General features: G+C 42.9%; 1 protein-coding gene across 10 annotated transcripts in view; it reads left to right on the top strand.

Moving 5' to 3' along the window:
- The window catches only part of pecam1b (platelet and endothelial cell adhesion molecule 1b), a 30834-nt gene that overhangs the window by 12904 nt on the left and 6076 nt on the right, over window positions 1-11854 (top strand). The window contains exons 6-12 of one of the 10 annotated variants that reach the window (XM_008295562.1): window positions 2879-3142; window positions 4033-4311; window positions 5266-5544; window positions 7320-7421; window positions 7539-7569; window positions 8725-8761; window positions 10727-11232. In XM_008295562.1, coding sequence (XP_008293784.1) covers window positions 2879-3142; window positions 4033-4311; window positions 5266-5544; window positions 7320-7421; window positions 7539-7569; window positions 8725-8761; window positions 10727-10921 — 1187 coding nt within the window. In that variant the 3' untranslated portion in view covers window positions 10922-11232. Of the gene's footprint in view, window positions 1-2878; window positions 3143-4032; window positions 4312-5265; window positions 5545-7319; window positions 7422-7538; window positions 7570-8724; window positions 8805-10726; window positions 11233-11854 lie in introns of those variants that run through there. The other 9 variants (XM_008295563.1, XM_008295566.1, XM_008295568.1 and 6 more) reach the window with 9 other exon arrangements.

Genomic DNA, 11854 nt, shown 5'->3' with positions numbered 1-11854 from the left:
GGTTGTCTGTCTCTAAGTGTAGCCCTGTGATAGACTGGTTACCTGTCCAGGTGAACCTGCCTTCACCCTGAGTCAGCTGGGATAGGCTCCGCCCCCCAAGACCCTGGTGAGGATTAAGTTGTAGAGATGATGGATGGATGAATGGATGACTCATTTTTTTGAGTTTGATGCTTTGAATTGGAAAACGCTTTAGACCGACCAGGTAGACGGAGCTCCAGACTGCATTTGCGACCTTTTTTTTGAGATTGTGCGAGTGACATTTGCCTGATGATCATTTATATGTGTTGGTGTCGCTGTTAGCAGCGCAGGAAGCTGCTCTGTTAACCACAGAGGTAGAAAACAGGACTTTCATAACTTCGGTATTCCCGCTTAAACACGAGGTCTTCTCATGAAAAACAGAGTCCACCTACATTCGCTGTTTTTTCCGCTCATAGGAAAGGGCGCATGTAAAATCTCTTGGTTTCATCTTGGACAAATCTGACATTAAAACGCCCTCGTTTCTCTTTTTAAAGTCATTTTGGTCTCACAGTCGTCTGAACCAGCAGCAGCTACACAACCCGGTCGCTTGTGTCAGGGTTTAAAGTTCTTTGTTTTGTTTGCAGAACCTTGTTCATGCAATGGTTCATTTTTGGTATTTTGTTTAAATAAAGGGAATTTTATTCAAATATCAGGAGTTTAAGCTTCGGTTTGGTTCATTTTTCATGATGGAATCCCACAAGGATCATCAAAAAGTTCAAAATCCAACAATTTTGTCTGTTTTTACAGTTTCTAACTAAATGACGTAATTTGAGGATTTTTTAAAAAGACAACATGGTTTAAGTGTTTATTATAGAAATTTTTATTTGCTTTGTTAGTATTTTGGTTTCAAATTTCAAAAATCTGCTGTTAATTTTAAATCCTATCAAGTGTAATGTGAATTTTTTACACTGGACTTTGCTGTGAAATCTTCTAAACATGCCCGATCTTTAATGTTGAACAAGTGTTTCCATCATGGAGCCAATAACTGTCCATGAACACCAGCTTTAACTCATTCACTGCTGTGAAGTCTCATCACGGTGCAACAAACCCACACAACAGTCACACAGTCGACGCACAACTCACGCAGCTGCTCGGGTTTAAATGTGAAGACCGAACCGTTTGTAACCCGACAAATCTTGTAGCTGTGTTTTTTCTTTTAAAAAATGGAAATTTTACAGTTATTCACTTACAGGTGTTTGATTAACAGTGTTGGGAAAAACCTCATAACTCTGTGTCACGGCGCTCCGTTGCTAGCTAAACCCTCAGATAGCGTCTCGGTCAAACCAACACTCCAGCAAACAAGAACAATTCAAACAGCTGAAGCTCTCACAGAACCGCAGTTTAACAGTTTGTATTTTAATCTTAATGTCCTCATGATTCTATCTGCTGCCAACACGAGACTGTTCGTAGTCCCACACATTCGCCGACGGTCATTTTTCTTCCCTTCGTGATCAGCATTTCTCGTGTTGATTGTTGCGTTTGCAGGCCTGTCGAAGCCGGTTCTCCACCTCAACAAGGGCGTGGTCACTGAAGGGGAGGAGCTAACGGCCAGGTGCACGGCGCCGGGCGAGACCGGCTCCATTTTCTTCTACTTCTACGACAAAGGTGAAGAGATCCAGGACAAGCAGGTGAACTCCAACCAGGCGGAGGCCGTGCTTCACTTCCGCAGCGTCGGCATCCACAGGATCCACTGCACCTACACAGTCTTCGTCCGGCCCGACTCCTACAAGTCCGAGGAAAGCAGCTCCGCCGCCGTTTCAGTCAAAGGTGAGTCCTGAAGTTTCGCAGCTTTCCTCAGAGCGCCGCAGAGACCTCGGAGCTTCATCTGTCTTGTCTCCACAGAGCTCAACATCACACCGGTGTTGGAGATTTCCCCGCAGCACCAGATCTTCGAGGGAGACCATCTGAACATCTTCTGCTCCGTCAGAGCCGCTCAGCGCAGCACCGACAGCATGCTGCTGTACCTGAGCGAAGGCACGTCGCTCCTCAGCAGCGGCAGCAACAAGGTCAACCACAGCATGGTGGCTCTGGCCAAGGCTCCGGGGCTCATGTTCGAGTGCAGGATGGAGATGGGAAATGTGGTGAAGATCGCCAACAGGACGGTACCAGTGACCGGTGAGTGGACGGAGGAGACCTGACGTCCTTCAAACCTCCAATCTGTTACTACATTGTCCTTAATGTACTCGACCTGCAAAGACTAATTAACTAGTTGTCAGCTATTAATGAGAAAAACTTCAATGCACCATCCTCAACGTGCTTGTTTCTGTACTCTTTGGGTTTTGGACCATCATGTTGGGCTTTTTGGAAACTCTGATCCACATATTTTACAATTTTCTGATGTTTTATTGGTCCAACAACTAATCAGCTAATCAAGAAGGTACCTGACAGATTAATTGGAGAATAAAGGAATTTATTATTGGATTTGTTGGGTTTAAATGTGTATTTATGTAAATGTTTAGCTTTAACTTCACCAAACTATACTACCATAAGGTCTAGTTAAGGTTCTAAGGTTAAGTTCCATAATTATGTAAGTTATTTAGGTAAAGTCATGCCATAAACAACACTGTAGAGTCTTAATCTCATTATTTAAACTTCTTACATAAATTTGTGACAATAAGGAGCCTGAGTAATTCAAATATCACGATTTAATACCTACAAACTGTATGTAACATACAGCTTTACCTGATTATACTCAATATTAGGGCTCAAACCCTACAGTATAACTAATTATTAGATTAATCTGACTATTTTAAAACTCAATATGCGTGGATGATTCTCTGTGGTGAGGAAAAGCCTCTTTTTTTTTAAGGTATAAATCGGCGTGTTGTTGTTAACGCTGACTTTGTAAATCTGCCCCCAGAGCTGTTTTCTGCACCAACCCTCACCATGTCGCCCGCCGAAGTCTTCCAACGGGAACCCATGAAGCTGACCTGCAACAGTGAGCGCTTTGCCTCCGAACGAATCCAGAGGAACGAGCTGACGTACACTCTTCATCCCCTTGAGAACCCCATGGACACCGGAGTGTTCTCCGTCAAGGCGCCGCTGCGCGACTTCAACTACACCTGTGCAGCTCGGGCCAAAGGCATCGAGAAGCACAGCGAGACGCTGACCGTTCGGCCGAGAGGTGAGCCCGCCGGACGCCTCTTTAAATGCAGATCAATAATAATAATAATGGTTCTTCCCAACAGGCTCCCGGTCGTGTGAATGTGTCTATAATTGGCCTCGAGTTTTGGAAAAACCCGCTAACGTAACTCTCTCTAGGCCGGTTTGTGATTTGTAACGTAACACAAGGCACAGAGGAGCATAAAGTTTTTTCATTTGGATCTCCGTTAGACATTACAGAATTAACGGGTCATTAAAATTTTTTTAAAACTGCAAAACGTCTGTTTCAAATTTATAAAATCTATTATTAATTTTGGATCACATCGAGTCTAATGTGAATTTTTAACACCTTAAGTATAAGTATTTCCAGCATGGAGTCAATAAACGGTGGATATTTTTGCTCAGAAATTGGTGGAGACCAAAAATGGAGCTAAACCTGAGAAATACGACTAAAAACGACGACGTTGCTCCATAACAGCTGCAGCAGTTTGGCCGCGTTAGCTTGAAATACAACATGTCGGTATTGTCTGGTACCACGTCTCCGGCTGACCTCTTGTAATTATCTGGTCCGACATAAAACAGGCAGCAGAGTTTAACGATCGCTTTCCTGAGAACAGTTTTTAGCGTACTGTGGTTGTTTAGCTAGCAGCCGTCCAAAGTAGAAGTTTAGGTCCTTTTGTTTTGTAATTTTGATGTTTGGCTGATTCATACTTTAAAATTATTGTTTATATGTTTAGAGAAGAAACGACTTTATTGATCCCTGGAAAAACAAATTTACAAGCCCATCTGAGAGTGAAGAAATTTAAATTAGTGCCACTTTCACCAGCTGCAGCGTCAAAGTCATACAAACATTTGATGCTTTATTATATTTTCTTGAGAATGTGAAAGTTGTCCCTCATTCTGTTTCTCCAGTTCCCGTCTCCATTCCGAAGATCTCGGTTTACGGCAAAGCGATCCTCGGGAAGCCCATCCAGATCCTCTGCCAGTCGGACAGCGGCAGCCTGCCCATAAACTACACCCTGTTCAGGGAATACATGCCGGAAAACACGACCAGCGTCCGGCTGCCCATCCAGGAAGCTCTCTTCACGGTCAGCATCAGCAGACCCGAGGAGATAAAGAAGTTCATGTGTGAGGCGAGCAACGGTCGCCGTCAGCCGCTGCTCGGCCCGAGACTCAACGCAACCGTCATCGGTGAATATTCCTGCATAATGTGGTTGACTCTTTTTATTTCATTAATGCAAACAAAGACTCTCACTCCGTTCACATGTAACAAATTCTTATGTGTATGTAGTTAGCTTAGCTTAGCATTAAAAACCAGACGTGAGTAGAAACAGCTTGCTTTGCCCTGTGCGATGAAGCCCTTCTACCAGCACACTGTAAAAAAAAATAATGTTTTAACCGTAATTTTTAGCAATAACTTACTGTTATTTTACAGATTTTTTCCTTGTTTAGTCAAATTACACAGAATAAAATCACAGAAGAAAAGTGATAATTACATGAACAGCTGGCAAAACATCCAAAATGTGTTCTTTTACAAAGCTTCACTGTAAAATTTAGCAATTTTAACTGTAAAATCAGAATTAAAAAAACATTATTCAAAAGATTTTCTCTGATTTGTTAAATTACACATAATAGCTAGCACAGAAAAAAAATCAGGCGACTACCTTACATGTGTAAAAAATCACCCAAACTGTGTGATATTATCTGTACTTTTACAAATCATCATTTGTTCTTCTGTGGTTTGTGACCATAAAGTTACACCAACTTACTCTATTTTCAGTAAAAGTAAAATTATTTTACAGATATTTTTACAGTTTTTTTCTCTAGATGAGTAACAGTCTTTGGTTCATCTGTACAAAAACAAATGCTGTGTCGGACTGTTTCATGGCTGGGACCAGCTGTCAGGCATCCAGAGGAGGCAGGAAATAGTCCAAAACACATTTATCTATCATATCTCGGTTTTGTTTCTGAGCTTACGATGTGCTGGTAGGATGGTGACAGTTAGCCAAGCTAGCAGTTCACCTCTGTTTCTAGCCTTTGTGCTACGCTACGCTAACAGCAGACATGCGAGTGGTATCGACGTTCTCAGCTTGTCTTATTCCCACCATGAAACTTTAATTGTCTGCTAATGTTTTCCTCCCTCAGTGCCTTTGAGCCACGCGAGGCTGTCCGCCGTCCCCAACCTACAGGAAATCTTAGAGGACGGTCATCTCAACCTCATATGCAGAGTTGAAGGCACGCCGCCGGTCACCTTCAAGTGGTACCGCGTCGGCGACAGCAAGCCGCTGAACACCACCACCACCGACGAGCTTCACAAGGACTACATGGTCCCCATAGTGACCAAGGAGCACAGCGGCAGATACTACTGCGAGGCTTTCAACCACGCCAGGAACCTCGTCAGAAGCAACGAGGTCAACGTAGAAGGTGAGACTGATGGGTGATGAAGTTCAGCACAGACCGCCGATGTTCCTAAAAGTAGAATTTGCTTGATCCAGTGTTACTCGTCTATTCAAAATAAGCCTAAAGGATGCCCAATAAGTTGGGCATCCTTTAGGCCCTGGGTCGCTTTTACAATCATTACCAGCTTCAGTGGCAGCTCGCGGTGTCTTGGCAGTAGCTTCTCTTTTGTAAATCTTTTTTTTTTTTTTTTTTGGAAAAAAGGTGTTTGTCTGCAGTTGCAATACCACAAGTGGCCACAAGGACAAACTGGCCGCCAAGTAGAATCACAGAGATAGACCGTACGTTTATATAAAATGGATGGATGTCTGAAAAACTACACCAATGCAGATGTGGCATTCTTTCTCATGTCCAGCAGGGGGCGACACCTCCGGTTTCGTGAAGGAGTCAGATTGTATAGAAGTCTATCAGAAAAGGGCTCGACTTGTCATTTGCTTTGTTCACTCAGTGCACGTTTTCCTCATTACTTTATGGCCTCAATCGCTAGTTTAAACCAAACTGCTACCTGTAAACATCCAGAAACTGTTCAAAGACAGAGTGGGGGGGTTACAACTACAGAAGGAAATTAAACATGGAACAACACTTTAAAAAGTCTGCGTATTTCCATTTATGGTGTGGTTTTGTGGAATGGTCTGGACGAAACAATCAAACAAAGTGTGAATATAATGCAATTTTTAAAAATGTACAAAAGATATATCCTTGAAAAGTACAGAAATGAGGAAGGAGAATGTGACATGTACAGATGTTAATGGTGCTTGTTCATTTTCTTGTGTGTTTTGTTTTGTTCTGTTTCCTTAAATAGCTTGATTGGAGTAGTTTTCTTTCTTGTATTGCCTGTTAAGTTTCTTGTATTGGATTTCACATTTATTCATGGTGAAGAACGGGGTTAGGACTCGACCAGCCTGAGCTTCTTCCTATCGAGTCAAATGTGTGTTCTATTGAAGTTGGCTTTTATTTTTTATTTTTCTTTTCCATTTGTTTTAATCGTTTGTTCGTTTAAACTAAAGATCTTCCAATCCAATCCAATCCAAAGTCTCTTTCAACACAATATGATGTTATTTGTGTAAACTATGGTCTCGTTTAGCGTAAAATAGACGATAAAGCAGGACGGCGTAACCGTGAGAGCACGCAAAGTGTCCTAGTATTTGCTGTGTTGCACTAAACACACAGCTAAGGAGGGATTTGTTGTTTCCTTGCTGGCGTCTTTGCTGAAGGATTCTGGGGAATTCAACCAGCGTGAAGGTTTGAAGGTGACGACCCGATAACATGCCGTCCAAACCGGCAGCAGGCGATGATGCCGTGCACGATGGGGATCCACCGCTGGGAGCTTGTGAAGCTTGATGCACTGCAGAGTTACGCAGTTTTCAAGTCAACACGCTGGATTTAAGTGTGTTCTATCCAGGAGAATGGTGTCGGATTAGGAGTCGTAGGTTCTTTGTCCACTATGACTTCTAGACATCTGGTAGTGCTGCAGCAATGGGAATGTCATCCGGTTTGGGGTATTATGCCGTTAAATTCTGCCACTGATGATGGTACAAGATGAAAAGTTGAAGCTTCAACAGGGTGACTACAGGAATCTGAAACGAAACTTGGAGCCGTGATCGATCCAGAGACCAAAAACGTCATCTCTTGGGCCTTGAAGACCCCAGCAAAACAAAGTGTTGGCTTGTTGCTTGTTTGTTGTCTTCTGAAGCTTTTACAGTGTTTGTCGCTGACCCTCTGTCCTTCCTGTGTCTCTGCAGTTCGCATGGCGGTGTGGAAGAAGGCGCTGATCGGCGGCATCTGCCTGCTGATCGTGTCGGTGCTGGCGGTGGCTGTTGTGCTGTACTTCAAATCCAAGCGAGGTAGAGAGACCTACAGTCCGCCGGCAACTCAGGCCTCTTCTGTCTAACTATGTATGAGAGCCAACCTTCCTCCACCGGCCTCCCTTTGCTTTTCTCACCTCTCCTTTCTTATTATAGGTAAAAGAGAAGCAGCTGCTGAATTGTCAGTGTGAGTTGGCTCGACTACTTGCTTCTTCTGAATGTGACAGAGCTTAGTGGGTATAGTTCTAGCGGCCGGCTTAGATGGTCCAGGTGTTGGCAGTGGTGGTGTCGGAGCGCTGTACTGGTTGTTTTGCATGTTCGTACCATTAAAAACCACAGAAACATTTTACAAAGTACTACTTACCTGAGATAGGAGTCGACTTGGAAGCTTAGAGGCGACTATGAAATGGTCCAATAAGACCAGAAAGTAGCACTTAGTTTGTTGTACAATTCAAACAAACCAGATGTAACATGTTAATTTGCGGGCGAACCCGTCCATCCGACCATTTCGTCAATAAAAAGCAAAAAAACTGATTTAAATTTGGCCTCTATTCCATCTAAAGTCGCCTCCTTGTGCAGCGATACACCGCTTCAATGTGCAGGTTCACCTCAAACATTAAATTCTGTCAACCTGAGCCCAACATCCATGTCAGGAATCTTCAAGAGTGACGAAAGTTGTCTTTAGTGGAACATCTCGGTCTTAATGAATTCTACCGAGACTACTTTGAGTTCAAGGACGTTTTTATGAGGGTTTTTTTTGGCCTCACCAACACAATCTTTGTTCCAGATTTGGCTCCCTGCAACTTCTTCCTCTTTCCTAAAATAAAGTTCAAGTAGCAGGAGATCCGGTAATTTAAATCAAGTAGAGTTTTTGTTTGTTCAAGGTGCAGTCAAACAGCTTTCTGATGTCACCTGTCTTTATGAGCATATTTTAAGCTAAGCTAAGCTAAGCTAATCACCAGACTTAAGTTTCGTATCTACCGTACAGACATTAGAGCGAAGTCAAGAAAGCAAACAAGCACATCTTCTAAAATGTCAAAGTACAACTGCTAACTTTCAAATAAAATAATAAAAAAACTTGAAGAATGTTGAGTTCACATCTTAACAGTTGAATCACAAGCTAGTAAATGGTGTTATATACGTAGCCTGCTAAGTATTAGCAACAAAACGTACGAGAAACAAACGAGACGAAGAACGTGTTTAAAACAAAAACAGCCCTACAACATGCAAAACCACCCGTACAGCCGTCTTCATGTATGTCAGTTGGGTTTTTGTTGTGTTTTTTTAGTTGCTTTCGTCCAGACTGTCACCGTTGCCTGACTTTATTTTCACCATTTCTCAGAAAGCCTTCGAGCCCTAAATCAGATGACTCTTTAACAGTGAGTCTAACCCACGACACAGAGGTTTATAACGCAGCCACAGGTAGCTCGGTTTTACTGTTCTCCTGTGTGTCACTGTGCCACTAACCGGCCTCAGCAGTCGTCACCTCATCATCCCACAGCGTTGGGTCGCTTTCAAAAAATAACTTGTTAGAGTGCTTCTGATGCTGGGAGCATCTTCTTCTTAATTTCCCCAGAGCTTGACTTGTACCAAAAGTTAGTTGTTCCAGTTTCAGAGGCCATGCTACCAACAATACGTTTTTAATTAACGTATTTTTGCGATTCATTTTATTGCTTTAATGTCTGTCCTTTACATCCAACCAATCATATACCCAGAAAATAAAGGAGAAGATTTAAATATGAGATTTAAACCCAAACTTCTTCTTAAACCTAACCAAGTGGCTTTTGGTGCCTAAACTTAACCGAGCTGCTAACGAGTAGGCATTGTTGAGAAGACGCTAGTCAAAGTTTAGTATTTCCATAGACCTAACAAAATCTAAGCCTTTCCTGTTACGCTACATGTCAGAAAATAGGATTATTTTAAAACCAAATTCATCAAAAAAGTAACTGAGAATGTAGGTTAGTTGTATAGGAAGTTAATTTTGCGGCGGCGTCTCTGCCACCTTGCTGGCTCTTGCTTGTTTGTTCTACAAAGGGTGGGGAAATACATAGTTTTAACAGGAATTAATTGTTGGTTGGAAAAAGTAGCTAAATAACTAATTACTTAATTTGCATAACTTAGCTTTGCTTGGTGTTAAAGTGGCCAAAACCGCAGTTCCTCGTATGGCCACTTGAGGCAGACTCCTAAAGCGAGCTGATCCCAATTGACCCCCTTTTTTTGAAATGTTTACGGCAGAAATACACCTGTTTAAATCCCGGTACAAAAAGATAGTTCTCAGCTAATTTCCCAGCTCATGCTAACTGTACAGGAAGTCAGTTTTTATACAACCCACCCATTTAAATCGTATTAAACCTTAAAGTTATGAATAATTAAGCAGCAGGTGCCATCGTAGGGCAGGAATCAGGTGACAAAAAAAGTAATCTGAGTACTCTAACAAGTTGTTTTCTCATGTGTTACCTCCCCAACACTGTCCTCCAGTGATCATTCCCTCAACAGTCTAAACACGTTGTTGCCGCCCTAATGATTCACATTCTAATACGCATGTAGCCGTCATGCTAACGTGAGCTAGCTACCTTTGTGTATGTTGCTTCTCAGCCGTGGATGTTCTGTTGGAGGTCATGTGCATGCATAGTGTGTGTTTATGTTCGAGTCCTTTGTCTCTCTTCGACCTCCCTGCATGTGTTTTGTGTTTGAGCATGTACTGCCGAGGCAGGAAACGTAGGATGTTGTTAGAACGCAAGGAAGTAAACTGTCCGAGGTACAAAAAAATAAAATGTGTTTTTCGCAGGTAGAAGTAGCTTTGGTAGTAAAAACCCTCTGAACCCCAAAACAATCTGCAGAAACTTTAAAACGATGAGTTTCAGATTGAGATATTTGATTCAAAACAAAACAGAACCTGTTTGCTTTGACCAGATTCTGCAAAAAACTAAAAATTCTGCACAACTGGGTCGAACTGCAGGCTGAGTTTACACAATGCAGATCAGTAAAAAAACTAAAAACAGATTCTGCATTCCTCTATGAAACCACGAATGACTCAGCAGCAGATAAAAACAGATCGGGGGCTTTCTGGTTGAACTGCAGGCTGTGTTTGTTCTTATATCATTATAACGGTCTCAAACCACACAGGGGAACGTTTCTAAGTTCTCTCGACTTCTAGCCTCAGTCGCGCTGTTTCCAAAGACGTACAGTGAAAAATGAGCCCACAGTGGGTGGAAATGTAACGACAGCAACAACAAAAACAAAGCGTTTGGGGTTCGGAGGGTTGTTAGTTAATTAAATAGCACATGACACTGATTATGAATTGTTGCCAACTGCTCAGAGCGTCCATTATCATCTTCTTCCAGACGGAGCGTCGTTGTATGATGGCAAGGAGGGGAGAGCGACCAATGGGACGCGAGATAGCGTGGCGTCGCTACCTGCTGACATCAGCAACAGGAGCAGCTACAGTATCCCAGCCACAGTGTAGAGATGCCCCACAGTGGGAGGAACAATCTTTGCTTACTTTCAAGTGGAAAAACAAAAAAAAAAGAACCTTCTGAGAAAAGACTTTTGGAGAATCCTGTTCGCGATGCTTCTTATCCGCAGACGCTTTCTGAGTAAAAACAAGAGGAGGGCTGTTGTAAACCAGGACCCGCTGCTCCCTCTCCCCTCCTCCTGCTATCTAGATGGGCTTTGATTTCATGCTTGTGTGTGATTGCATGCCCCCCTGATGTCGCTGTATTTGTCCGGTGTCTGATTGATTTGTATATACATGCCATTACGATCGCAGGAAATGTGTGTATATATTTGTGGTTGATCGCTCGACTGATTGGAAGAGGGGCTTGTAGAATAAAGACGCTGGTGTTGTTTAGAGGCGTGTCAGAACCTTTCATTCATTTCGCCCGTCCGAGGCCGAGCTCTGCTTCGACCCAAGACGAGAACACCAACACAACACCGACTCGATTCGCTTCCTAAAAAGGAATGCGCAGCAGAGACTTCCTTGAAAAGTGGAAAACAATAGAGTCTGCGAGAGACTTCCTATGTTGGCACGGTGGGGGTAGACAGAGCTGGTGGTGCTGGGGAGGGTGGGGCTTATTTTGTTTCAGGCCGGGCAAGTTTGAATGCATGCAGCAGGTGGAGGAAATTAATCACGTAAGCCTCGGTTGGGCTGCGTGTGAGATTACATTACCAACTGGGAAGTTGTTTTTGCCGGAGCGACTGCGCGGCCGCCGCTGAATTAACAACCTATTGTGCACGAGGCAGCGGAAGATTTCTGCGAGGACCAGATGAGGACTTAAGATCTGCTCCTGTGTTGCCGGTTTTGTTTTAAAGGCAATAAAATGTCCTTTGGTGTTCTGAGATGAGGCCACACAAAGCTTCTCTTGTCTCATTGGCACAGAATAAACATTAACATCAGACTTTTAAATGCTTGAAAACACGACATAAATATACTGAGAAAAAATGTAAACGCAGCATGCAACGTTTTAGTGAAT

This window comes from Stegastes partitus, unplaced genomic scaffold (assembly GCF_000690725.1).
Source record: "Stegastes partitus isolate 25-593 unplaced genomic scaffold, Stegastes_partitus-1.0.2 Scaffold1059, whole genome shotgun sequence".
Classification (NCBI taxonomy): domain Eukaryota; kingdom Metazoa; phylum Chordata; class Actinopteri; family Pomacentridae; genus Stegastes; species Stegastes partitus.
Note: the sequence above shows the minus strand (reverse complement) of the source record. Positions and strands in the feature narration are given on the sequence as shown.